At 36.7% G+C, this 23,628-nt stretch overlaps 2 protein-coding genes, 2 non-coding genes and 1 pseudogene across 4 annotated transcripts; 4 read left to right on the plus strand and 1 right to left on the minus strand.

The window, feature by feature from the left end:
- Positions 1–68: 68 nt before the first annotated feature.
- Positions 69–149, plus strand: TRNAL-AAG (transfer RNA leucine (anticodon AAG)). The gene has a single exon. It is a non-coding gene; the product is annotated as a tRNA-Leu (tRNA).
- Positions 150–223: 74 nt separating this feature from the next.
- On the minus strand, positions 224–296 carry TRNAR-CCG (transfer RNA arginine (anticodon CCG)). Its single transcript has one exon. It is a non-coding gene; the product is annotated as a tRNA-Arg (tRNA).
- A 2,986-nt stretch (positions 297–3,282) lies between these two features.
- On the plus strand, positions 3,283–4,437 carry LOC133870641 (uncharacterized). Its single transcript, XM_062307806.1, has one exon. It carries the CDS (start codon positions 3,283–3,285, stop codon positions 4,435–4,437), a length of 1,155 nt encoding a protein of 384 aa, XP_062163790.1.
- Positions 4,438–12,564: 8,127 nt separating this feature from the next.
- Positions 12,565–15,293, plus strand: LOC133870642 (probable serine/threonine-protein kinase PBL10; annotated as a pseudogene).
- A 4,143-nt stretch (positions 15,294–19,436) lies between these two features.
- Positions 19,437–22,077, plus strand: LOC133870362 (putative clathrin assembly protein At2g25430). The gene is made up of 2 exons (XM_062307465.1): positions 19,437–19,753; positions 19,868–22,077. Exon 2 carries the CDS (start codon positions 19,883–19,885, stop codon positions 21,818–21,820), a length of 1,938 nt encoding a protein of 645 aa, XP_062163449.1. The 5' UTR covers positions 19,437–19,753; positions 19,868–19,882; the 3' UTR covers positions 21,821–22,077.
- Positions 22,078–23,628: the final 1,551 nt, after the last annotated feature.

Raw genomic sequence — 23,628 nt, forward strand, 5'->3', positions numbered from 1 at the left:
GCACTGGAGACAAATTTGTTGTCAATTTTTAAATATATATTACAGGTGAGAGAATTATATTAACAGACGTTGAGATGGCCGAGTTGGTCTAAGGCGCCAGATTAAGGTTCTGGTCCGAAAGGGCGTGGGTTCAAATCCCACTCTCAACATGATTTTTCTTTTTCAATTTTACACGGCTACCCCGCATCCGTAAAAGGGTCGAATTGTAAAACACGATCGCATGCGATCACGGTGGGACTCGAACCCACAATCTCCCGCTCCGGAGGCGAGCGCCTTATCCATTAGGCCACGCGATCTGTTGTCCAACTTAGTGTGAAATTATATATAATATACACACCATCCATCACCAAAAATTGAAGTACATTTGCTACCGAAATATCCTAATATTCCATTTGAATAAGAGTAATCCTAAGAATCATATTTTTATCTTACAATGCTAATGTAAAAATTTTAACTAACTGTTTGATCAATTTTTGTTAAAAAAAAAAAAAATCTAAGAGTTAATCAGAACTATCATATAAGTATTATGAAATAATTATAGGATAAAAATGTTATTTCTAACATTTTTTTTTCTTCTAAAGAGCCAATAGTTATTATATGAGTAATGCTAGATATAACATTTTTATCTCACAATGCTAACATGGTAGTTTCAATTAACCATTGGTTTAGTCATTATTATATAAAAATAAAAATAAAAATTGAGTTGCGACTACTATATCATTATTGTATAATAAAAAAATTATTTATAGCATTACTTTTTTTTATATTAGTAACTATGGATATTTGAAACCTAGTTGAGTTCAATCTCATCCTATTGTCATTTATTCATGCGTCTTATAATATCTATATATATGAAGATATGAAGATATCAACATCAAACCCTAGTTCTTAGTAAGAATTATGGGTGTACATGCAGATGTTGATGTGGTTATTTGCAATATACACAAAATACATATATCAATATTAAATATTCGCATATATATCGTATTTTTATTAACCGCATCCGGGCATTTTTATATGTTATTCGCATGTTAGATAATAGGACTTTTGGGCTTTCTTCGGGTCTTTATTATGTCATATTTTAAATGATTTTGAGAATAATTTAGGTCGATTTTTAGTATTTTAGGCATGTTTCTATTTTTTTTAAGCCATAATCTTTTGAAAATATATTGATTTTACATTACTTTTACTTTTTTGCCCAAATGTTACACGAGAAAGCAACACAATCAACTAAGCTAATGTAAACATAACATATACCTTCAAAACGGCGACGTTTTAGTAAATTTATTAAATATAATATATATAAAAGAAATATATATATATATATATAAAAGGTATGCGGATGCAGTTAATAACTGCATTAACTGCATCTGCATACCATAAAATCGTTATTTACCTCCGCGTAGTAATTTTTGCTAATTGTACCCGCATTCGCATGTGCGGAAAATTGCAAATAGCAAATGCTAACGGTTAATATCTACATGCATGTACATCCTAATAAAAACCGTTCACTATTTAATTATTGTCTCTTTTCTCAACATAAAATAAAAGGAAAGATTCACATTCTACAAAAAACAATGATTAAGAAAGTCTTCTAAATAACATCTTTGAAAATGAATTTACATTATAGTTTGTTAACGCCCATGAAAGGAAAAACATTGTGTGATTCATTAATAGCAAATTAAATAGTACTTAAGAAGCACCTCCTTGACGCTTGAAGTGTCCAAAAATTAGCGGCCTTGTCAAGAAGTGAGAAGGCAATTAGGAAAATCTAAAAAATAGCATAAAAATATTTGGACATCCGTCCACAAATTGGCATGACAGTTCATGTTTTATAAAAACGAGTGTCACATAAATTAGTACATAATAATCTATATTTTAATAGCTAATGTGGTAAATGTCACAGGAATTGTCACATTAATTTAAAAAACATTACTACAGACACTACAAAATTTTTTACCTACTCTTTATAAGCTGTCGTAGCGCTTATATGCAGTGACAGAACGAGTCGATCATAAAAGATGTTCTTGAGAGCTAATCCTACAGTCTTGCAGGATTAGGACCTCATATGGTTGTAGATGAATTACTTTTTGTTTTTTGGATCAGTCTAGAGGAATTACTTAAAGAAGCAAAATCCTAGAATATCTGAGTAATGTTATTTTTTGGCAAATTTTTTGAAGAGGTAGATCTATTTTGTATAGATTTCAAAATAGGAAAATTCTTTAACGATAACTAATAAAAAAATAAATTAAAAAAATTATATTTATATATTTTAAACCTAATTGAATTTTGTTGAATTAATTAATTATTTTTTTAGTTAAATTCTTTAATATTTTTAATTAATTTTCATTCAACTCTATCATTTAATTTTATCCTATGTGAATTAAAATTATAGTTTTGCCACTACTTATATGGTTATGGACTTATGGACCGAAAAGCCCTTATAACCGACATACCAACCCGAGTTCGCCAAACTAGTGCCACACAAGATTCTCTTCCATGCCACTTTTGTGCCACCTGAGCAACCTTCATAACCACCTCATGGGCTTCAAATCTCAAGTAGAGAGTATGATGGAAAGTAGAGGAACATGGGATAAGCCACTCTAAATCAGCGGTAAGCAGTTGAAGTGCATGTTATTATAAAAGGCAATTCAAGACCAGGTAAATGAAACCTTTTGTTCTCCACCCAAAATTCTGTCTTATTTCTATTTCAAGCCATTTTCTTACATGTAAGCTAACTTAAGCATCGGAATCATCCACTGCCAGCCCACACCGACATGCTTCATTGCTTAATTTTTCCTCATTTTGCATGTGCGTCCTATTGATATTCCGACACGATGAAAACTATTCTAACATATGGTTTTTGCCACATCAACAAGTTAAAAATTAAAAATTGTTGACACGTAGGAAGTCACTTAAGTGTGTAACAAAATTGTATTGAAATTTCTGTCCAATTGATAATAATATTTCTAGCATTTTCCTAATTTAAAAATGTATTAACAGTCCACATTTTAGGTCGATCAATTTATTAAAGAAAAAAAAGAAGAAAAAAAAAAAGAGTATTCCAATTCCAAATAACAGTCAGACCATTATTCATTCCCAACTCGCACCGACAATTCCACATAATCCACAGCCTGAAAGCAGAAACCCATTGACCCAATTAGAGCCTAAAGCCATGCCCTTTGTCGATTCTTTCCTAGAGCTCAACAACAACTTCGAGCTAGGGAATTTCAAAATCTGGTTCAAGGCAATTTAACTGTGGAACAGTATGCTGCCAAGTTCATGGAGTTGGCAAGATTTGCTCTAAACCTAGTTCCTGATGAAGAGACAAAAACTGAGAGATTTCAAGAAGGTCTTCACCCACGAATTAGGGACAGAGTTGCATGCTTAGAGATCAAAGAATCTACCAGGCTGGTAAATGTTGCTGCCATTGCGGAAAGGGGTCACCAAGACTATGTTGCTTCCAGAGAACAAAAGAAACGATTCATGCCCCAGGTCACACGTTTTGCAAAAAGGCCTGCAATTGGTAGTAGCTCAATACAGAGGGTAGGAAGGAATGCCCCAGCAAACCAAGGAGGACAAAGACCCCTATGTTCAAAATGTGGGAAGATGCATATAGGAGAATGCAGATCGGGAACATGGACTTGCTTTCGATGTGGACGGGCATATCATTTTGTCAGGGACTGTCCAATGGTGAGCACAGGAGGGCCTAGGCCGCAAGGAGGCGGTAATCAACCGAAGACTGGACAGGCTAGAGTGTATGCACTCACCCCAGGCAAAGCTGATAATGAGGCAAAAGATGCTGATGTAGTAACAGGTACCATTCCTTTATATGGTAGCCTTGCATGCACACTATTTGATTCGGGTGCAACACATTCATTTGTCTCTGCCATATATGCAAAACTCTGTGATATGAATATTGAACCCTTAAGGCAGAGTATAACAGTTGCTACACCTGTTGGAGACTCCCTAATATGTAGGAATGTCGTAGAAAATTGTCCTATCATCATTAAAGGGAGAACTCTATCAGCGAACAATCAAAAGAAAGAAATTACTTTTAGACTATCCGATGCTGAAAAGTTCAAGTATTGTGGATCACGGGTACGAGCCACACCGCCACTTCTCTCAGCAGTCCAAGTAAGAAGAAGTGTTAGAGAAAGTGATTGCGTATATTTGGCTTATGTAACGGCTAAGTTAGAAAGTGAATTGAAATTAGAGAATATTCCAGTAGTATGTGAGTATTCTGATGTCTTTGCAGAAGAGTACTCAGGATTACCACCTAATCGGGAGATCGAGTTCACTATTGATTTAGTGCCAAAAACTAAACCAATTCACAAAGCACCATATCGGATGGCACCGACAGAATTAAAAGAATTAAAGGAACAGCTTCAAGAGCTGTTAGACAGGGGTTTTATCCGTCCAAGTGTGTCACCATGAGGAGCACCAGTTTTGTTTGTAAAGAAGAAAGATGGATCTATGCGGATGTGCATAGATTATCGAGAGTTAAATTGGGTGACTATCAAGAATAAATACCCGTTACCCAGGATCGATGATTTGTTTGATCAATTAAAGGAAGCTTCGGTTTTCTCAAAGATCGCTCTTCGGTCTGGGTATCATCAACTTAAAGTGCAAGAGGAAGATGTGGAGAAAACAGCTATTCGAACAAGGTATGGTCATTATGAATTTTTTGTTATGCCTTTTGGGCTAACCAATGCACCCTCTGTGTTCATGGATCTAATGAACAGGGTATTCCAGAAGTACCTTGATTGGTTTGTAGTAGTATTTATTGATGATATATTAGTTTATTCAACTAATCGTCAAGAACTTGCTGAACATCTACAAAAGGTACTGGAAATTTTGAGAGAAAATAAATTGTTTGCTAAACTCAAGAAATGTGAGTTTTGGTTAAAGAAAGTCTCATTTTTGGGACACGTGATCTCAGGAAATGGGATTGAAGTAGATCCAAGTAAGATTGAAGCTGTAGTCAAATGGGAGCAGACAATAAATGTCCAGGAGATTCGCAGTTTCTTAGGACTTGCTGGTTATTATCGGAGATTTGTAGAAGGGTTTTCTGTACTCTCAGGACCTTTGACTGCATTGACAAAGAAGAACACCCGTTATGTCTAGAGTGACGAGTGTGAAACAAGCTTTCAAGAACTTAAGAGAAGATTGGTGACTGCGCCAATTGTTACTATTCCCTCAGATAAAGAAGGATTTGTAGTGTATAGTGATGCTTCTCATAAGGGATTGGGATGCGTGCTCATGCAGCAAGGTAAAGTAATAGCCTATGCTTCAAGACAGTTAAAGAATCATGAAAGAAATTACCCTACGCATGATTTGGAATTAGCAGCAGTAGTTTTTGCCTTAAAAGTTTGGAGACATTATCTTTATGGGTCAAAGTGTGAGATATATACTGATCATAAGAGTCTCAAATATATCTTCACTCAAAAAGATCTGAACATGAGGCAACGAAGGTGGTTAGAACTATTAAAGGATTATGATTGTTATATCCTTTATCACTCGGGTAAGGCAAATGTAGTTGCAAATGCGTTAAGTAGAAAATCACAAGGTGAAGTATCAAACTCTGTACCAATGTTGGATAAGCTTACTCAGCAATTTGGAATGATTCAATTGGACACTAGGCCAACGGATACAGATATAAGTCTTGCAACGCTTGTTATTCAACCAATGCTGATAGATGGAATCAAGGTAGCCCAAGAAAATGACTCAGAATTAAAAGAGCTTAGAGAAAAAGCTAGTCAAGGAGAAGCTCTTGGATTTGACGTTACTTCAGATGGTATTTTAAGAACCAATGACTCAAGGATTGTGGTTCCAAAGGATGCAAAGCTGATGAGAGAGATTCTAGATGAAGCTCATAAGACTCAGTATACAGTACACCCAGGAAGTACTAAGATGTACCAAGATCTGAAGAAAAATTATTGGTGGGCTGGTATGAAGTGAGATGTTGCTGAGTATATATCACAATGTCTAAGCTGTCAACAAGTAAAAGCAGAACACCAACAACCGGCAGGGATGTTGCAACCACTTAGCATTCCAGAATGGAAGTGGGATCAAATAGCAATGGATTTTGTGATAGGTTTATCAAGGGCAACAAGCGGACAAGATGCTATCTGGGTAATAGTTGATAGACTCACAAAGAGTGCTCATTTTGTTCCTTACAAAACTACTGATTCCATGCAGAAGATGACAGAATTGTACATTCGGGAGATACATGGAGTACCTGTCTCAATTTTATCCGATCGAGATCCATGATTTACTTCAAAATTTTGGAAAAGATTGCATGAGGCAATGGGGACAAAATTGAATTTTAGTTCAGCATACCATCCGCAAACTGATGGTCAATCAGAAAGGACCATCCAAATCCTTGAAGATATGCTTAGACTATGTGTACTTGACTTTAAAGGTAATTGGATTCAATTCCTACCTTTAGTTGAGTTTGCTTATAACAATAGTTTTCAAACGACGATTGGGATGGCACCGTATGAAGCTCTATATGGACGCAAGTGTAGATCACCATTGTATTGGGATGAAGTTGGTGAAAGGCAGCTATTGGGACTTGATATAGTGCAAGACACCAAAGATAAGATTGTACTTATTCGGAAAAAAATGTTAACAGCTTAAAGTCGACAGAAGAGTTATGCGGACCAACATCGACGTAAGTTGGAATTTGAAGTGGGTGACCAAGTATTTCTTAAGGTTTCACCAATGAAAGGTGTAATTCGGTTTGGTAAAAATGGTAAACTGAGCCCGAGGTATGTAGGCCCTTTTGAGGTTAACGAAGTAGTAGGGCAGGTGGCTTATAGAGTTGCATTACCACCGGAGTTAGCTGGAGTACATGATGTGTTCCACGTGTCAACACTACGCAAGTACGTGCATGATCCTTCGCATGTAATCAGCTATAAACCTTTACAAATTCATGAGAATTTATCATACGAAGAAATGCCTATACAAATCTTGGATCACAAAAAGCAACAGCTGAGGACCAAGACAATTCCGCTTGTAAAAGTGTTATGGCGGAATCATGGCGTAGAAGAAGCTTCATGGGAACTGGAGCAAGAAATGAGAAACAAATATCCACATCTATTTCAAGATGGACTCAAAAGGAAAAGGAACTATTGAAGACATAAGCCCGATATGTAACGTCGTAATCGCATTAAAATATTATTCTGTGGTTTTAGGCTTTTAGCTAGTCTGCATCTATTTAGATTACACTTAAATTTCGAGGACGAAATTCTAATAAGGAGGGGAGAATGTAACACCCAAGAAATTTATTAGGATAATTAAGAATATTTTGATATTAATGTTGGTATTAAATTATATCAAATCTATTTGGAAAGTATATTTTTGTAATTTTATGTCCTTGATTTCGTATAAAAGTGGTTAGCTCAAATTAGGCTCAAAGAAAAATGAAATTTTGGAGCTTTGGGAATTTTCAAAAGTTTGTTTTAAAAGAATAAATAAATAAATAAAATGGGTAATTACATTTTCCCTCCATCAACTACCAGTCATTGTCAACATGCCCCCATGAACTGACACCTCGACTAAAAGAGAGCATCAAACTACCAACTTTATATACTTTGCCCCCCTCCGTCAGGGAATCCCGTTAACTTGGACGGAATATTCCATTTTTGGGCGTTAATTTTGGTTTAAAGACCAAAATGCCCTCCAACAGTAATTAATAAAAAAAATATTAAAATTAATATGTTTAAAAAAGTTGAGGGCATTTATGTCATTTTTGAATTTGAGTTAGGGTATTTTAGTCTTTTTACCAATTAAACTGACGGAAGGGGGCAAAGTATGTAAAGTTGGTAGTTGAATGCTCTCTTTTGGTCGAGATGTCAGTTCATGGGGCCATGTTGACAATGGTTGGTAGTTTATGGGGAAAAAATATAATTACCCCTAAATAAAAGTATTATATATATATATAACCACGTTCAATGTAGAGAGAAAATAAGGAAGCCACCATTGTTGACTTTTCAAAGGAAATAAAAAGGAGAAGAGTAAAGAAATGAGAATGTTGACAAGTCAAATAAAGGAGAAAGGAAATAGGAAGGTGAAGCCTTTTCACATGAAGGCTTAGAGATATGTTACATGCACATCACTTGTACATTTTTTGTACATTACTTTTTTAAATCAACCATTGGACCTGTATGACCCACATGTGAATTTTTGCGGGTCCTACAAATCCAATTGTTGATTTAAAAGAGTGATGTACAAGTGATGTTCAAAAATCATTTCTCGAAGGCTTAAGGCGTGAACTGAATGATATTCGTGAAGGCCAGAGGCTATCACGTGAAACTGGAAGGAAGGGGCGTGAAGAAAATTCAAATAGAAGAGGAAACAATACATTTTATGCGAAAAACTGTAAGAGTAATAATAGGAATGCACTTGGGGGGGGGGGGGGGGGGGCTGCAGCGTCACTGGGTGCGCGGTAGAAATTTTAGTGTTAAGAGCGTGAAGACAAAAAGGGAGAATCACGCGAACACCTGAGAAAATAGTAGAAACTTATAAAACAATGAAGAAACTTACGTTGAAGCAGTGGTAAATGTGAAAACGAAAGGGGATTGCGGCGCTTTCACCACTTAACTTTTCATAGAATTCCAAACTTGTCCCAAAATGTTTGCCTATAAATAGGCCGAGCCGCAATAGTTTTTCTTCACAGCAAATTTTACTGCTCTCGCCCATTCTCATGAGCGTACAGTAGAAAAAGAAATATTTAGATTAATTGAGGAATTTTAGAGCTTCTTGAAGTGGGATTGCTAGGTATAAATTATTTTATCCTTAGTTTATGTCCATTCTAGTTATTAGAATTTAAATTATATTAATATAATGCTTAAATTGTTGGGGAAAGTATGATTGAATATCTCAGGGAAGGATATTATATTTAATCATTCTTTTAAAATTACAAATGCATCGTTGTGCTGCCTAAGTATTTTTAGGTATTTACAACAGTGTCATTGTGATGCCCAAATAATTTTAGAATATTTTAGATATGTCGTTATGATGCCCAAATAATTTTAGAATATTTTAGATATGCCGTTATGATGTCCAAATAATATTAAAATATTTAGATATGTCGTTATGATGTCCAAATGATTTTAGAATATTTTAGATATGCCGTTATGATGCCCAAATAATATTAAAATATTTAGATATGTTGTCATGCTGCCCAAGTTGTATTTATGACATTGTAAACATGGCGTTATGCTGCCCAAATTTTTAGGATTTAGAATAAGGCTTAGGAATGAGAAATTAAGAATATAGGCTAATATGGAGATACAATGTTAATGCAGAAAATTTACGAAAGCGCATAAACTTATCATAAGAGTATAAGCTTGAATTGTAAGTTCAAACTTACTAACCCTGCATTATTTTACAAAAGCATATTATGTATGTTTTCTTGAGCCCTGTTATTTTAATTACACGTATGAATATATTTTGAGATACTTTACATATGTGTTAAATGAAAATGTGTTTTCAAAAGGATATGATTGAGTTTTGGAAGGAAAATGTGATTTGCAAAAATGATAATATTATATGAAAAAAAATTATATATGAAGGCATGTCAAGGCCCAATGGTTAGGGGGGGATTATGCGCCTAACACCTCAAAGCTATGAGAGGGATAAATTATTAGCAACCTTGCGGTTAAGTGGGGAATAACTTGACACCTCAAAGCTATGAGAGAGATAAATTATTAGCAACCTTGCGGTTAAGTGGGGTCACACTTAGCAAACTTCTATGGATAAGTGGGAGTATAAATTCACTTATTAAGATGTTATTATATGTTATGTTATGCGATGCAATGTTATATGCTAAAGTATGTTAATTTTAACTGATGTTTTACTTACCACGCTATAAACTGTTTTACTGCTTCATATTATAAAATGTGGAGTTAATTATGTAGTAAGAAAATGCAAAGAAATATTTTTATGTTTTATTATTATGTATCAAACTGTCTATCACCTGGTTTACTATTTAGCCATATTTACATTGAAAACAACTTTGTGAAAACCCTGCATACGTGGTTGGCTAGTAAGCACTAGTGATGAGATATTTTATAAACAACTGAGGGTTCAGATTAGAAAATGGTCAGTTTGCTTGAACTTGCTGAGCCGTGGACTCACTCTTCCACCTATAAATTTTTATAGATGCGGTTGAAGAGGAAGAAGAAGAAGAAGAAGTGGACATGTACGAATGTCCGGTCTATGATGGGAGAGGCTGACTGGGGCCCTCAGTTTTTGGAAGAATTAGTGTACTTAGTGTCAATAGTGGAAATACTGGTAGTTTTAGATGTGTGTATTTTAGTATGCCACTTATAGCAACTTTTGCTCTACAGTGTATTGTTAATAACCTTGTAAAAGATGTAGTCTGCTGTCTGTAGCAGTTTTGGTAAACTAAGTTTTTAGTTGTTGATATATAAAATATGTGAAGTTTTTAGATGCTCTGGTACAATTATACTTCTGAGGAAAACTCTGATATTTAAAATAAAATAAAAAATCTGCTGCTATTTCATGTAGTAGTGTTACGTGTAATTCTAGATAATTACACTTACGGCTTGTTTAGAAAGCCGGGGCGCTACACCCGGTGTTCCAGGAGGAGATCCTCTATGCCATGCGCCACGGTACTAGGCTTCTCAACATGTCCGGTTTCAGAGATGAAGCGCACTCCAGCTCCTGGGACCACTTGGCCTTTGTCAGAACCTACACGATGTACTTGGATCAATGACTAGAATTGATTCTCTATGATAGGAAAAGCGCTAGTGGTGGAGATGAGAGATGAGGCGGCAGAAGAAACAATTTCCGATCATCACCTCAGAATTCGTGGCCATATGAGTACGAGAGAACTAGCGCTCATGGGGCATATGGGAACTAAGGAACCCGTTCAATTTTTGCTCCAACATCCGGATGACTTTCATTGGCAAGATAAAGACTCTAGACTAGAAGACTTGCAAGCTGAACAAAACAGAGGTTATCAATTGCAATCTACTTGCAAAAGATAAAAACTTGACACTCCAGGAGTCAATTCTGGCAGTGAATTTAGCAAGCAAAGCCTCACAATCCGTAGCTGAAAGCCTTTTCGTAATGAGAGGCACCGCAAATACCGAACAGGAAACTGACCTTCTTTCATCTGTAAAAAACTCAACATCTCTTATTTATCAGTAGGCCTAACTCCAAAGCAAAAGAAATAACTTTTGCTGGATTAGATTTCAAACTCGAGAGACCCTCAAATTCAGCAAGAGTATATTTAGTGGAAGAAATAGAGTGTAAGTTTGCCGCATAAAATATAAGCAAATCATCCACAAATCAAAGATGAGTAAACTACTAAGAATGGCATTTCGGGTGGACGCCAAATTTTGGATTAAAAGTAGTTAAAGAGGATTTTTCCTCCTATTGTTCGGATTTATTGTAAGATATTTGTGAAATCTAAATATGAAGGAACAAAATCTACCAACTCTCTCTCAGACACAAAGAGACCCATTATCTTAAACTCTCCACACAGTTTCGTTTGAAGAGCAGGTTCGTTTCGCCCAAGCCATCGGTTCTCAATTGTTTAGTTGCAAACTATATTAGTTTGTGATCGGAAAGTATGATTGTCTTTCCTAGTCATCTACAAGCTATATTTTCCCAGTATTTTCGTGGATTGAGTTCATATTGTTTAAGAAACTTGGTCATCTATTTGTATGTGTTGCAGGTGTTAATTATCATAGAGAAACTTGCTGAATTATGAGTCTGAGCAGCAATGGTCTAAAGCAGCTCAGATGCTCAGTGGCATTGATCTAAATTCTGGAATGAGAGTAAGATCCTTTGTTGTTGTTATTATTAAATTTTTTTTTGCTCATTTAAGGAAGTTATAGTTATGAATATTTTGTTAGTTTATAATATTTTTCAATTTGGATGATTCTATCAATTGAGTTTTTCTCTGATCTAAATATCGTTTTTCCCTTTATTTGTTCTTCCTAATATTCCAATATTGATGGATCGGTTAGTTGTTTTCTAAATAAATCCTCTCTCTCTCTCTCTATATATATATATGTGTGTGTGTGTGTATGTATGTGTGTGTGGTGTGGTTTTTATTTCATTTTACTATGTTTAATTTGTTCATTATATATGACAAGTGGATTAATGTCATGGATCGAATAGTGGAACTCCCAAAAGCAGAGACCTTTTCTTTCATCAATCAGAGAGAGACCCAAGACACCAAAAATCCATTTCGAGTCAGTGCCCAATCACTTCGATCTGCGCTAAAGAGAAATTGGGTGATCTCTTCCTTGCTCATTTTGCTTTCTGATTTATTTTATTTCGTTCATTCTTGTTGCCCATTTGCTATTTTACGGAATCTTTTCACAAAAGACTCAGATTGTTGGCAAATTTCCAACAATCTTAAATCATTTAAGAGAGAGAGAGAGAGAGAGAGAGAGGGAAAAAAAAGGAACTTGCTTTGGATCTGTGTTTCTTAAAAGGGTTAGTTCGGTTTTTTCTGAATTTCAAAGTTCCTTTTGTATCTGAAAGTCTTGGTGAGAGTTTTGAGAGGATCTGTTTTGGATGGGGGCTTGCATAAGCAATTGGATTAACTATTAAGGTTGTGACACCTTCTCATACAGGTTCCTTTCATTTTGTTCCATTTTGTCTCCTTATGGTTTTATATATATATATATATATATGTTTTTCAATGCTTGATTGAGCTCAATTTGACTTAAGATGTTAAATTTACTATCTTGATTGTCTTTACCTTGCTAAGAGCACTAGCAATAGACTTTCAACCATTTTTCCTAATTTAGAAAATATTTAAGGAATAAAACCACTTTTTTTGTTCCCTATATAAGAATACTCCACAACAACTTCCCTTTATCTTACTCTATATATTAAAAAAAAAAAAAAAAAAAAATTAGTTTCACTTTTTTTCTTTATTAATTTCATTCTTTTATCTCTCTCCATCTATGTCTCATCTCTGACTCTCTCATCTCCATCTCTCTCTCAGCTTTTTGTCTTCTTCCACACTCCCATTTCCATTTCCATTTTCACTTCCTGAGTTACTGATTTTTGGTTTGTAGTGGCAGCGTCGTTGGATATCGGAGTTGTGGCTTCTCGTTTGACGGGGTTCTCGACGACAGAGAGGTGTTTGACGGGGTTCTCAGAGTGCTGGCCCATAGATCGAACCGAAACGCTGCCGTTTCACACGAGGACAGAGATAAGAGTTGACCGTTTTGGATCTCTGAGCCCTCCTCCGTCTCCGAGCGCCGCTCCAGCCTCCTCCGCCAGATGGGCCTCAGCAACAACCCTCATTCTCTAGAACCTTACCACCCGGGATTTCAGACTCGGTGGTGATTTTGGCCGATCGGAGTTGTCCGATCGCTTGACCAATCTTCCCGCCGCCTCCGCCATCGTTCGATCGAAATCAGATGGGAATGATCATCAATGTGATGTTTTTCCCTCTACTTCTCCTGTTTGTTCTCCTCCAATTCTTTCAATTCATTATTTTTCAGTTTCTCTTGTAAATAATAATTATAGTAATAGTTGTATTATTCATCCAAAAAAAAAATAGTTGTATTGGCGATCAAGTTCTTGTTGAGTCGCGAAGGGAAGAAGAAGAAAGAGTATTGGAATACGTGAGGAGAGATGATGTGCTTTTGTGTGAATATAATAATCGATTGGGTAGATGGAGCCCTAAAATATGATAACTGTTGTGGCCTTTTTTTTGTAACTTTTTCAATTTTTTCCTAATTTAGGGAAGGGAACCACTTATAGAGCATTTGCTACTAGTGCTTTAAATTAGCTGCCTTGTGACAATATATAAATTTCAAGTTTGTCTTTGTTTACATAAACATCCATGGCTTGTTTAAATTGTTCAAACAATTTTGGATGAGATTTTAATTTAGTGGTAATTGATCTGCGTCTGATCTTTTGGTTTCAATTTGAATAAAACTTGTTGAATGAATAAACTTTTGTGAGAGTAATACCTCTCAGGAACTTGATGCTTTGAAATTGCAGAATAAATTGTTTAATTTCCACATAATGTACTTGTTGCACAATTGGGGTTCCATAAGCTTCCTAACAATTATTCAAACACTAAAACTACTACTATCTTTAGATTATGCTTAGATGAATTTTGTATTGCTTTTGAGGGATTTTGTTTTCCAAAACATTATTATGATTGGGGTTTCATGTTGGAAAACAGTTTTGATGAAGAATAATGGGAATGTTGCGTGTTTTGGTGCATAAAAAAAGCTTGTCTCAATGGCTTTTGTGTAGGGTTTAATTCAAAAAATGTGAGCAGACATGGGAATTACTTGAGCAGTACAAAAAGCAAGTTCTCATTGGCTTCCATACCCATGACTCCTAGGAGCGAGGGTGAGATCTTGGAGATCTCCAATATGAAGAATTACAGCTTCAGCGAACGCAAAATGGTTACAAGAAACTTCCGCCCTGACAATGTATTAGGAGAGGGTGGGTTTGGTTCAGTTTTTAAGGGGCGGATTGATGACCATTTACTTACAGCTACCAGGCTTGGGACTGGCATAGTGCATGATTGCTGTGAAGAGGCCCAACTAAGAAGGGCTCTAGGGTCACAAGGAATGGTTGGTGAGTATCAGTTCCCTTCTTAGTTCTTTATGCTTTTTGTTGTATTGTTGGATATACATGCAAAAATAAACTATTTGGGGCAATTTTGCATCATCCTAATCTTGTCAAGTTGAATGGTTATTGCTTAGAGGATGACCATCGGCTTCCAGTATATGAGTTCATGCCCAAGTGAAGCATGGAAAATCATCTATTTCCAAGTGTGTAGTTCTTTATATCCCCTTTAACAATCAACCCGTTATTGAACAACAAACTTTAAGTTTTTTATTTTATTTTATTTTATTTTTTTCCTTTAAGATATGCATATTGTAATTGTGACGCTAGATAATTGTTGAAGCAGGGGGTTCTCACTTCCAGCCACTTTGTTGGGGCCTTCGAATGAAAATTGCTCTTGATGCTGCAAAAGGACTTGCTTTTCTTCACAATGCTGAATCACAGATCATAAATCGTGACTTTAAGACTTATAATATCCTGCTTGATTTAGTATGTAGTTTGGCTAGGCTATTTGATCAAATTTTTTGGATAAGTTTTAGAATTCAATCAGACTTATTTTCTGCCATGCTGCCTCTTTTGCTTTGAATTTGCAAGAATACAATGTAAAACTGTCTGATTTTGGGCTGGCAATGGATGGGCCAACTACTAGTAGAAGCCATGTCTCTACCAATATGTTTGACAATGTGAGATCATTTCGTTGATAATGAATCTGCTATGATTTCAAATCTTATTAAGAGCAAGCCTATTATTGGAGCCAGATTGAAAGTTGTTTCGCATAATGGTATGATCTCTGATGAAATAATAAGCACTTGCACTTGATGAAGCTATCTAATAAAATAACTATATTTATAATAGGTATATCTCTTTCGACAATATCATCTAGCTCATTTATGATCAACCCCAACAACTCTCAAGCAGCTGCACTACATAATTGGTCAAATATTCTCTTTCATGATTTCACCTCTCCTTACTTTTCAACTTTGTTTGTTCAAATATGTGACCTCCTTATAACTAATTAATCATTTTTCTCCTTCACATAAGGCCATTGCAAATCAAACAGTATTAAACGAAATGATTTAGAACAAATCCTACCTGAAAGCTTTATTAAGTTCAACCGCAGTATTCAAGAAAACTATTACACAGATTGTTGCAAAGGTAGACTTAGCTAAATCGGTAACACATCTTTTATTACTTGAATTAATAATACCATAATACACAGTTTGTTAGAGATTCATTCTTACAAATTCATGTATAATGAACTTTCTATATTTACATTCTTACAAGAAACAATTGCATAAAGATTATAAACTCCTACAAAAAAAATCAATGCAAAAATTCAGCTTTTGGGTAAAAGCAAAAATCGTTGTTTCCAACCTGCAACAAAGATTTTGGTATATGGCCCCTAATAGAAGTAACAAAAGTACAAGTGTGAAAATTGATGAGACATTTGCTTGTTTACATTGCAAAGAAAAAGATGTTGCACAATCACATTATACACAATCTATTTGCAGATACCTTTTCTTTAACTTAGAAATGTGAAATAGTCAAATTTAATACTTTTAACATCGATCTCCCTAAATTTTTTCTTCTATCTTTTATCATTTGATTTTAGATGTCGAGTGAAAGTGGAATTACAAGATGAAAGTGGTTCATTGGTCGCATCTTTGTTTGGGGAAGATGTAAAAAAAGTTCTTAGAATGCTCTGCAACAAAATTAATGTTATACAACAATGAGGTATGAAAAAAAAAAGTAAAAAATTTATCGTAGTTCAAAATATCTTTCTTATTCAATTATATATTGAATATAGCTATACTTCTAACAAAATTATAACTAAGGAAAATATATTATATTTTCTGTATATTTCTTAGTTGGTTAATATTGTAATATTCTCTATTTACGGGTTAATTGTAATCAAATCATGGGAATTTGATTACCATATTAGTATTTACTCTAAACCCTATAAATATGAACCTTTGTATTATAAACAGAAGTTAATAAGAGCACAATGCATCCCTTTGGCCTTTACCTTATGAACGTAAGTCATAGACCGAACTACGTAAATTTTGTCTCTTTTTTGTCTCTTGGTTCTGCTACTATTCCGGTTATTATTCAGTCCAATTTGACATTGACAACTACAATTATATCAAAATCTTAAATAAATGCTTTTTGAAGCATGTGATATTGCTGTGCAATATATATGTCTTGATTCAATTTGTACCTAGATGACCTTCATAGTATCAGTGCAATTGTTATATTGATTTTCCTCAAATTGGTTTGAAACTTTGCTTATTTTCACCAAATATGTGGTGTATGTTTTACAAAACTCTCTTTTTTTTTGGGATAATTACACTTAACCCCCCTGATTTATCCACGATGTGACGATTTACCCCCCAATGTACCAAAATTGGTACATGACCCTCCCGAACTTGCCAACGTGTGGCAAAATCAACCTTCCGTCCAATCGACCGTTCTTTTGGACGGAAAGTAGGTCACGTGCAAATCACGTGACTTAGGGAGGGTCTCTGTCTTAAACGGTCACGTGACTTGCACGTGACCGATTTTTCGTCCAAACGAACGGTCGATTGGACGGAAGGTTGATTTTGCCACACGTTGGCAAGTTCGGAGGGGTCATGTACCAATTTTGGTACATTGGGGGGTAAATCGCCACACCGTAGATAAATCATGAGGGTTAAGTGTAATTATCCCTTTTTTTTTTTCTTTGGAGTTATGAGATTCTCTGTTTACTTTTTTTATTGGTAAATCATAATGTTCTTTACATTTTGTTTTTTATGATGCCTTGTGAAATAGTAAATATCAATTCTTGCTCTAAGTACCTTGAAATTGGTGGGCCTTTCAAGAGTATTCTCTTTATAGAGAAGTTTGATTATGAACCTTATCAAAAGTATGCTTTGTTGCTACCATGTACTTATCCTCATTCTTCTGTTGCATAGTAAACACGAATTGAACTCTATCAAGTGCGTCCTCTCTTATGTACATCACATCTACCTTCCTATAATGTATTATACCTCAAATTTTTTGTCAACAAATATCTCAGATGTTGTCAGCATTATAAATGATGTTGGCTTCCATTTTCTGCAACAGTTTGTTTCTGCACTATTTTTCCTTTCCAATGTTAATATTGATATTTTTGCTTTTATGATTTATCAAACTTTTCATACTTTTATTCTCTTGCAAATAGGAGGGCACAAAGCCTTGCAAGTCTTTTTTTGTACAATAATTCATTATTTGGCTAAAGGTTACAATGATTGACGGACATGGAGGAGTACGTCAAAAATTCAACATTGGAACTGTTCAAGAGCTGCTAGGCAAAGATCAATAAATTTCTATAACTCAAGAATTCACAACTTCATCTACTTCTTTCACCAACAACTAAGTTGCAAAGTAGTGATGTATTTTGAAATAGATTTTAGTATTAAGCAATGATACAAAATGAAGACACATGCATTTTTGAAAAATCAAATTCATGATAGAAATCTTATGCTAATTGTAGTTGCTAATAATTTGGTTTGATCAAGTTAATTGCATGCTTAAATGGTCGCATGCTTTTTGTAGTGTTTATGACTATGTTATTAAGATTATTAAATCATAAATTTTTTACTATGATGATAATTCATAGCGCATGATTGCTTTTCAAAGTTCATAATTAATTATATATATATATATATATATATATATATATATATATATATATATGATATTTAAATTATAATATTAACAATTATAATGATACACATCATCGAGAATCAATCACGTGCCATCCGACTAGTGAAACATAAAAAAGAAAAAAAGAAAAAAAGAAAAAAGGAAAAGTTTCATTGATGGAAGCGTGAATCTTGGAAGAAAAGAAGGGTGTTGTCTTGAAGTGGATTCGCTTTGGGTTGTGTGTTTGGAAGGAGGGAATCAAAGGCTCTCTTTGTCTCTGAGACTCTGAGCCACATGATTTCACACAACCCATTAAAAGGACCCACCTTTCTTTTCTTATGAATTTATTGGCCTCAAAATTGATTTTTTTTTTTTATTTTTATTTGGCCTTTTCACTTTAGAATAGAATGGCATCTGATATGACTCCGTCGGTGGACATTCTTGATAGTCCATATCATGTTTATTGTGCCCACACACATAAATGCAAAAGCATCCTCCCACTATCAACCCTAGACCGACGCCACCGGTGGTTTTTATATTAAAATTTATGTAATGTAGCGGTGTTCACCCGTCGTCATTTTAAATGGGACGGATAAATATGTAGTATATAATTTTATTCTTTTTTAAAAAAAAAAATTACAATAATCAATTATCAAACGAGAAAGTTTCTTCAAATTAAGATAAAAAGAATTAATTATATCCTACATATTTATTAATATTAATGGTGGCTTTTAAGTAGTGGATTCCAAGGTCATGACTCATGAAGGGTGGGGGTATAGTAATTTAGTAATGTAAAAATAAGGTTTAAAAATGTTTAACTGTGGGTGGAGATGATGTGAACTGGTGGTCCGGTTGTTTATTGTTGTATGATAGTGGCATACAGCATAATTGTTGAGGCACCTTGAATAAACAAACAAATCACAAAGTCCAAGTCCCAAAAAAAATCAGACTTCACCTAATATAGGTGGTGGGAATATAAATCAAAGATTGAAAGGTCAACTGCAGCTTTAATGGGTCATGGGGCAGCTCATCTGTACCAATTCTTCATGTGCTGTTGCTCAATAATTCAATTTCCATATAATAACTCTGATTCATAAAAAAAAATAAAAAATAAAAATCTCATTTTGGCTTAGAGAGCGGAGCATGTGGACCCAACACTAATTATGGTTCCTTTGTTCCGAGTGGAAAAGTAATTTATATTATATGGTGATAAACCTTTTCGTCTTTTTGGGACCTCCGATCTCATTTGTGTCCTTTTTCTCCCTGTTCGAAGAGACAACCAGACAGAATCTAAGGAGTTGAGCAAGAAAGCAAACGAAGAGAACATCTCGGAGATTTTGCATAATACGACGCCGTTCGTTCACTCTCTCACCCCCGATCTTATACCTCAGCTGTCGTTTCAGTCCATTTTCTCAACGAAAGTCGCCGGATCCGCTCTTGTTTTGACAGATCGGAGAGAATCCTCGCCCTTCTGGCGATCTGAAATTCAAAATCAACGGTAAGTAAATTCCAGATCCTTCTATTTCTGGATAATCTTTGTTGAGCGCTCCATTAATGAGAAAGTCTTCAATTAATTAATCACGAGCTTAATCGATGTAAACTACTACTACAGCAACGTGCGGTGGAGATGTCGCAGAGCACGATCAGGAAGGCGATCGGAGCCGTTAAAGACCAGACGAGCATAGGAATAGCGAAGGTGGCGAGCAACATCGCGCCGGAGCTGGAGGTGGCGATCGTGAAGGTGACCAGCCACGACGAGGACCCGGCGGATGAGAAGCACGTGCGGACGATCCTCAACCTCACGTCCTACTCGCGCAGTTACATCCACGCGTGCGTGTCGGCCGTGTCCAGGCGCCTGGGCAAGACGCGCGACTGGATCGTGGCCCTTAAGTGCCTCACGCTCATCCACCGCGTCCTCAACGAGGGTGACCCAGTGTTCCAGGAGGAGATCCTCTACGCCACGCGCCGCGGCACCAGGCTTCTCAACATGTCCGATTTCAGAGACGAAGCGCACTCCAGCTCCTGGGACCACTCGGCCTTTGTCAAAACCTATGCGATGTACTTGGATCAACGGCTAGAATTGATTCTCTACGATAGGAAGAGCGCTGGTGGTGGAGATGAGAGATTCGGCGGCGGTAGAGACAATTTTCGGTCACCGCCTCAGAATTCGAGGCCGTATGAGTACGAGAGTACCAGCGCTAATGGGGCTTATGGGAACTACGGGGCGATGACCACGACGAGACGGTCCCGTTCGTTCGGGGACGTGAATGAGGCGACGGATACGAAGAGGGGCCCGGTCACGGTGACCCCATTGAGGGACATGAAACCGGAGAGGATATTCGGGAAGATGGGCCATTTGCAGAGACTTCTCGACCGGTTCTTGTCGTGCCGGCCGACCGGTCTGGCCAAGAATAGCCGGATGATCTTGATTGCTCTCTACCCAGTGGTGAAGGAGAGCTTCCAGTTGTACGCTGATATCTGCGAGGTTCTGGCGGTGTTGCTGGATAAGTTCTTCGACATGGAGTACCCGGATTGCGTGAAGACCTTTGATGCCTATGCAAGTGCGGCTAAGCAGATTGATGAGCTCATTGCGCTCTTCAACTGGTGTAAGGACACGGGTGTGGCAAGGTCGTCAGAGTACCCGAACGTGCAGAGGATTACGGGGAAGCTGTTGGAGACTTTGGAGGAGTTCGTGAGGGACAGAGCAAAGACACCCAAGAGTCCTGAGAGAAAAGAGGTGGAGGCGGTTCAAGCCACGGAGGAAATCGAACCGAGTATGAATGAGATAAAGGCATTGCCTCCACCGGAGAATTATACTCCGCCGCCTCTTCCGGAGCCGGTGCCGGTGGCTAAGCCTCAGCAACAGTTTACTGAGGACCTGGTGAATTTGAGGGATGATGCGGTTAGTGCGGATGACCAAGGGAACAGGCTGGCCTTGGCTTTGTTTGCTGGTCAACCGGCGAGCAATGGAAATGGGTCGTGGGAAGCATTCCCATCAAATGGACAAACGGAGGTGACCTCGGCTTGGCAGACTCCGGCTGCTGAACCCGGCAAGGCCGATTGGGAATTGGCATTGGTTGAGACGGTGAGCAATTTGTCAAGGCAGAAAGCGGCATTGGGTGGTGGGTTTGATCCTTTGTTGTTGAATGGCATGTATGATCAGGGAATTGTGAGGCAGCATGTGAGTACTGCCCATTTGAGTGGAGGAAGTGCCAGCAGTGTGGCATTGCCCGGGCCAGGGAAGAGTGCCACACCTGTTTTGGCTCTCCCGGCACCAGATGGAACGGTCCAGACATTTAATCAGGACCCATTTGCCGCATCATTAACCGTTCCACCCCCATCGTACGTGCAAATGGCTGATATGGAGAAAAAACAACAGTTTCTTGTGAATGAGCAACATGTATGGCAGCAGTACGCGAGGGAAGGGATGCAAGGTCAAACTAGTTTGGCCAAGATCAGCGGAACTGGATACCATGCTGCAGGTCCCATGGCCATGATGCCTTATGGAATGCCGCCCGTCAAAGGAATGACAGCTCCGACCGGGTATTACTACACACCCTATTGATTTTGCCTTTTTCCCCAAATAGCTATAAATGATTTCATTGTTAATTTCCATTTTCATTTTCTAGTGTTTTACCTTTTTTGGGTCAATTTGTATGACCTTATTCTTGCTATCTGTTGTGCATGAGAATGGTGGGAAGAGGCGCGGGGGATGAATTGAAATGATAAGGGGTAGTAGGGGAATCTGATGCAGCCGATGTGTAAACTAGTCATGATGTCTCTTTGCATTCTGTAATATAAAGATTTTTGTCTGAATCTTTACATTCATGTGTTCCTTGTTTTAATTAACAGCATGACATTAATTATTCCATTGAATATGATGAAACTTCATTGTTTTTTTCCTTTTTGAGTTAAACGAAAACGTTAAATCACGTCATTAAGTAGAAGGGCAAGTCTTCTGTAATGTGGCAAAGTTAGTTAGGTTAGAAGTTTCTTGCTTTCCTAGTTCATGCCTCTGTTGTGGCCTGCCTGTCCCCCCCTTGTTCTTAGGGAAGGGATTCTCCTCGTCAGATTGGGAAAACTAAGAAATATAACTCTAAAGATTAAATCCCTTGTAGGATCAAGATTCATTAGGGTCAACAATTCAACTTTACCACTTGAGTCAAACGGGTTAGGGAAGTTATAGATCCTCTTAGTTACCAACTGGGTAAGATAATCAACGGGTAGTTTTGGGAACAAACCAATTAGCTAACCAAATTTGGATAGATTTTAGTTAAATACACTCTTTGTTTATAGGGAAGTTATAGATCCTCCTCTCTTAGGGAATAAAGTTCCAACTAAAAGGACATGGGAGTAAAAATTATATAACAATTAATCATGGATTAGCAAAATCAAGGGTCAATATGCTTTAAAAACATGTCCAATTAATGTAGATTGAAATATCTAATGAAAGATGACAAAATTAAATTAAAAAAAGCCACTTATACCGCTGATCATATCATAAAGTTGACTGATTGTGCATTTCTTCATTTTGGTCAGATTCTGTTGTTATCCAAGTGTACCAAAAAAATCTTATTAATGAGCATCCACAAGGTTTTAATGAATAGAAAGCAAATACTTTTTTCCTCCACTTTAGAAATTCGCCCGATGGGGTTGTAGGGAATGAAGAATCCACAGCCTTGTAGTAGATGGGACATTGGATTTCATGTGTTTTATTCCCTAACCATGTTTATTATCATTACTTGTAGTCATTAATTGAACACCCGGCTCTGGTGCACCTAAAAGTCATAGCGTTACCCGCTGGGCCAATATTGGAATGGAGGTGGCGGAGGTATTGCACCGATTGAAAACAATACATTTTATTTAAATGTATTTGGGCCCTTTATTTGAATACAATAAATGGATGGTCTAGATCACGACAGCAAATTAACAAATAAAAAAGAAAGAAAGCAACATAGGGGTGGGTTATGGCTATGTTGGGTTATGGAGTGGAGGAACCACCTTTCGTGGCCAAACTAGTGATCAAGGGTGGTTGAACTATCCTCTTTGGCCAAATGGGGTTATTTGGCCACCCCCAAGCTAGCTATTGGGGGTTGTCAAACCATCCTATGGCCAAATGAGTGGTTCAACCACTTCAACAGTCTGTTAAAGTATTACTTAAGTGATTAAAATTATGTTTTTTCTATTAGCTTAAGCTTTTAGGACAATTGGTAATTTAACATGGTATTAGAGCCAAAGGTCTTGAGTTTGAACCTTGACTCTTTCATTTATCTTTAATTTCAATTAAATATTTCACGTGTTAGGCTTCACTTATTAAAATAAAAGTGTAAGCTTACATGTGAGGGAAAGCATTAAAGTATTAATTAAGTGACT

This window comes from Alnus glutinosa, chromosome 6 (genome assembly GCF_958979055.1).
Source record: "Alnus glutinosa chromosome 6, dhAlnGlut1.1, whole genome shotgun sequence".
Lineage (NCBI taxonomy): Eukaryota > Viridiplantae > Streptophyta > Magnoliopsida > Fagales > Betulaceae > Alnus > Alnus glutinosa.

Coding starts and splice junctions, on each gene's coding strand:
- LOC133870641 (XM_062307806.1), top strand. CDS start 3,283: ATGGAGTTGGCAAGATTTGCTCTAAACCTAGTTCCTGATGAAGAGACA.
- LOC133870362 (XM_062307465.1), top strand. CDS start 19,883: ATGTCGCAGAGCACGATCAGGAAGGCGATCGGAGCCGTTAAAGACCAG.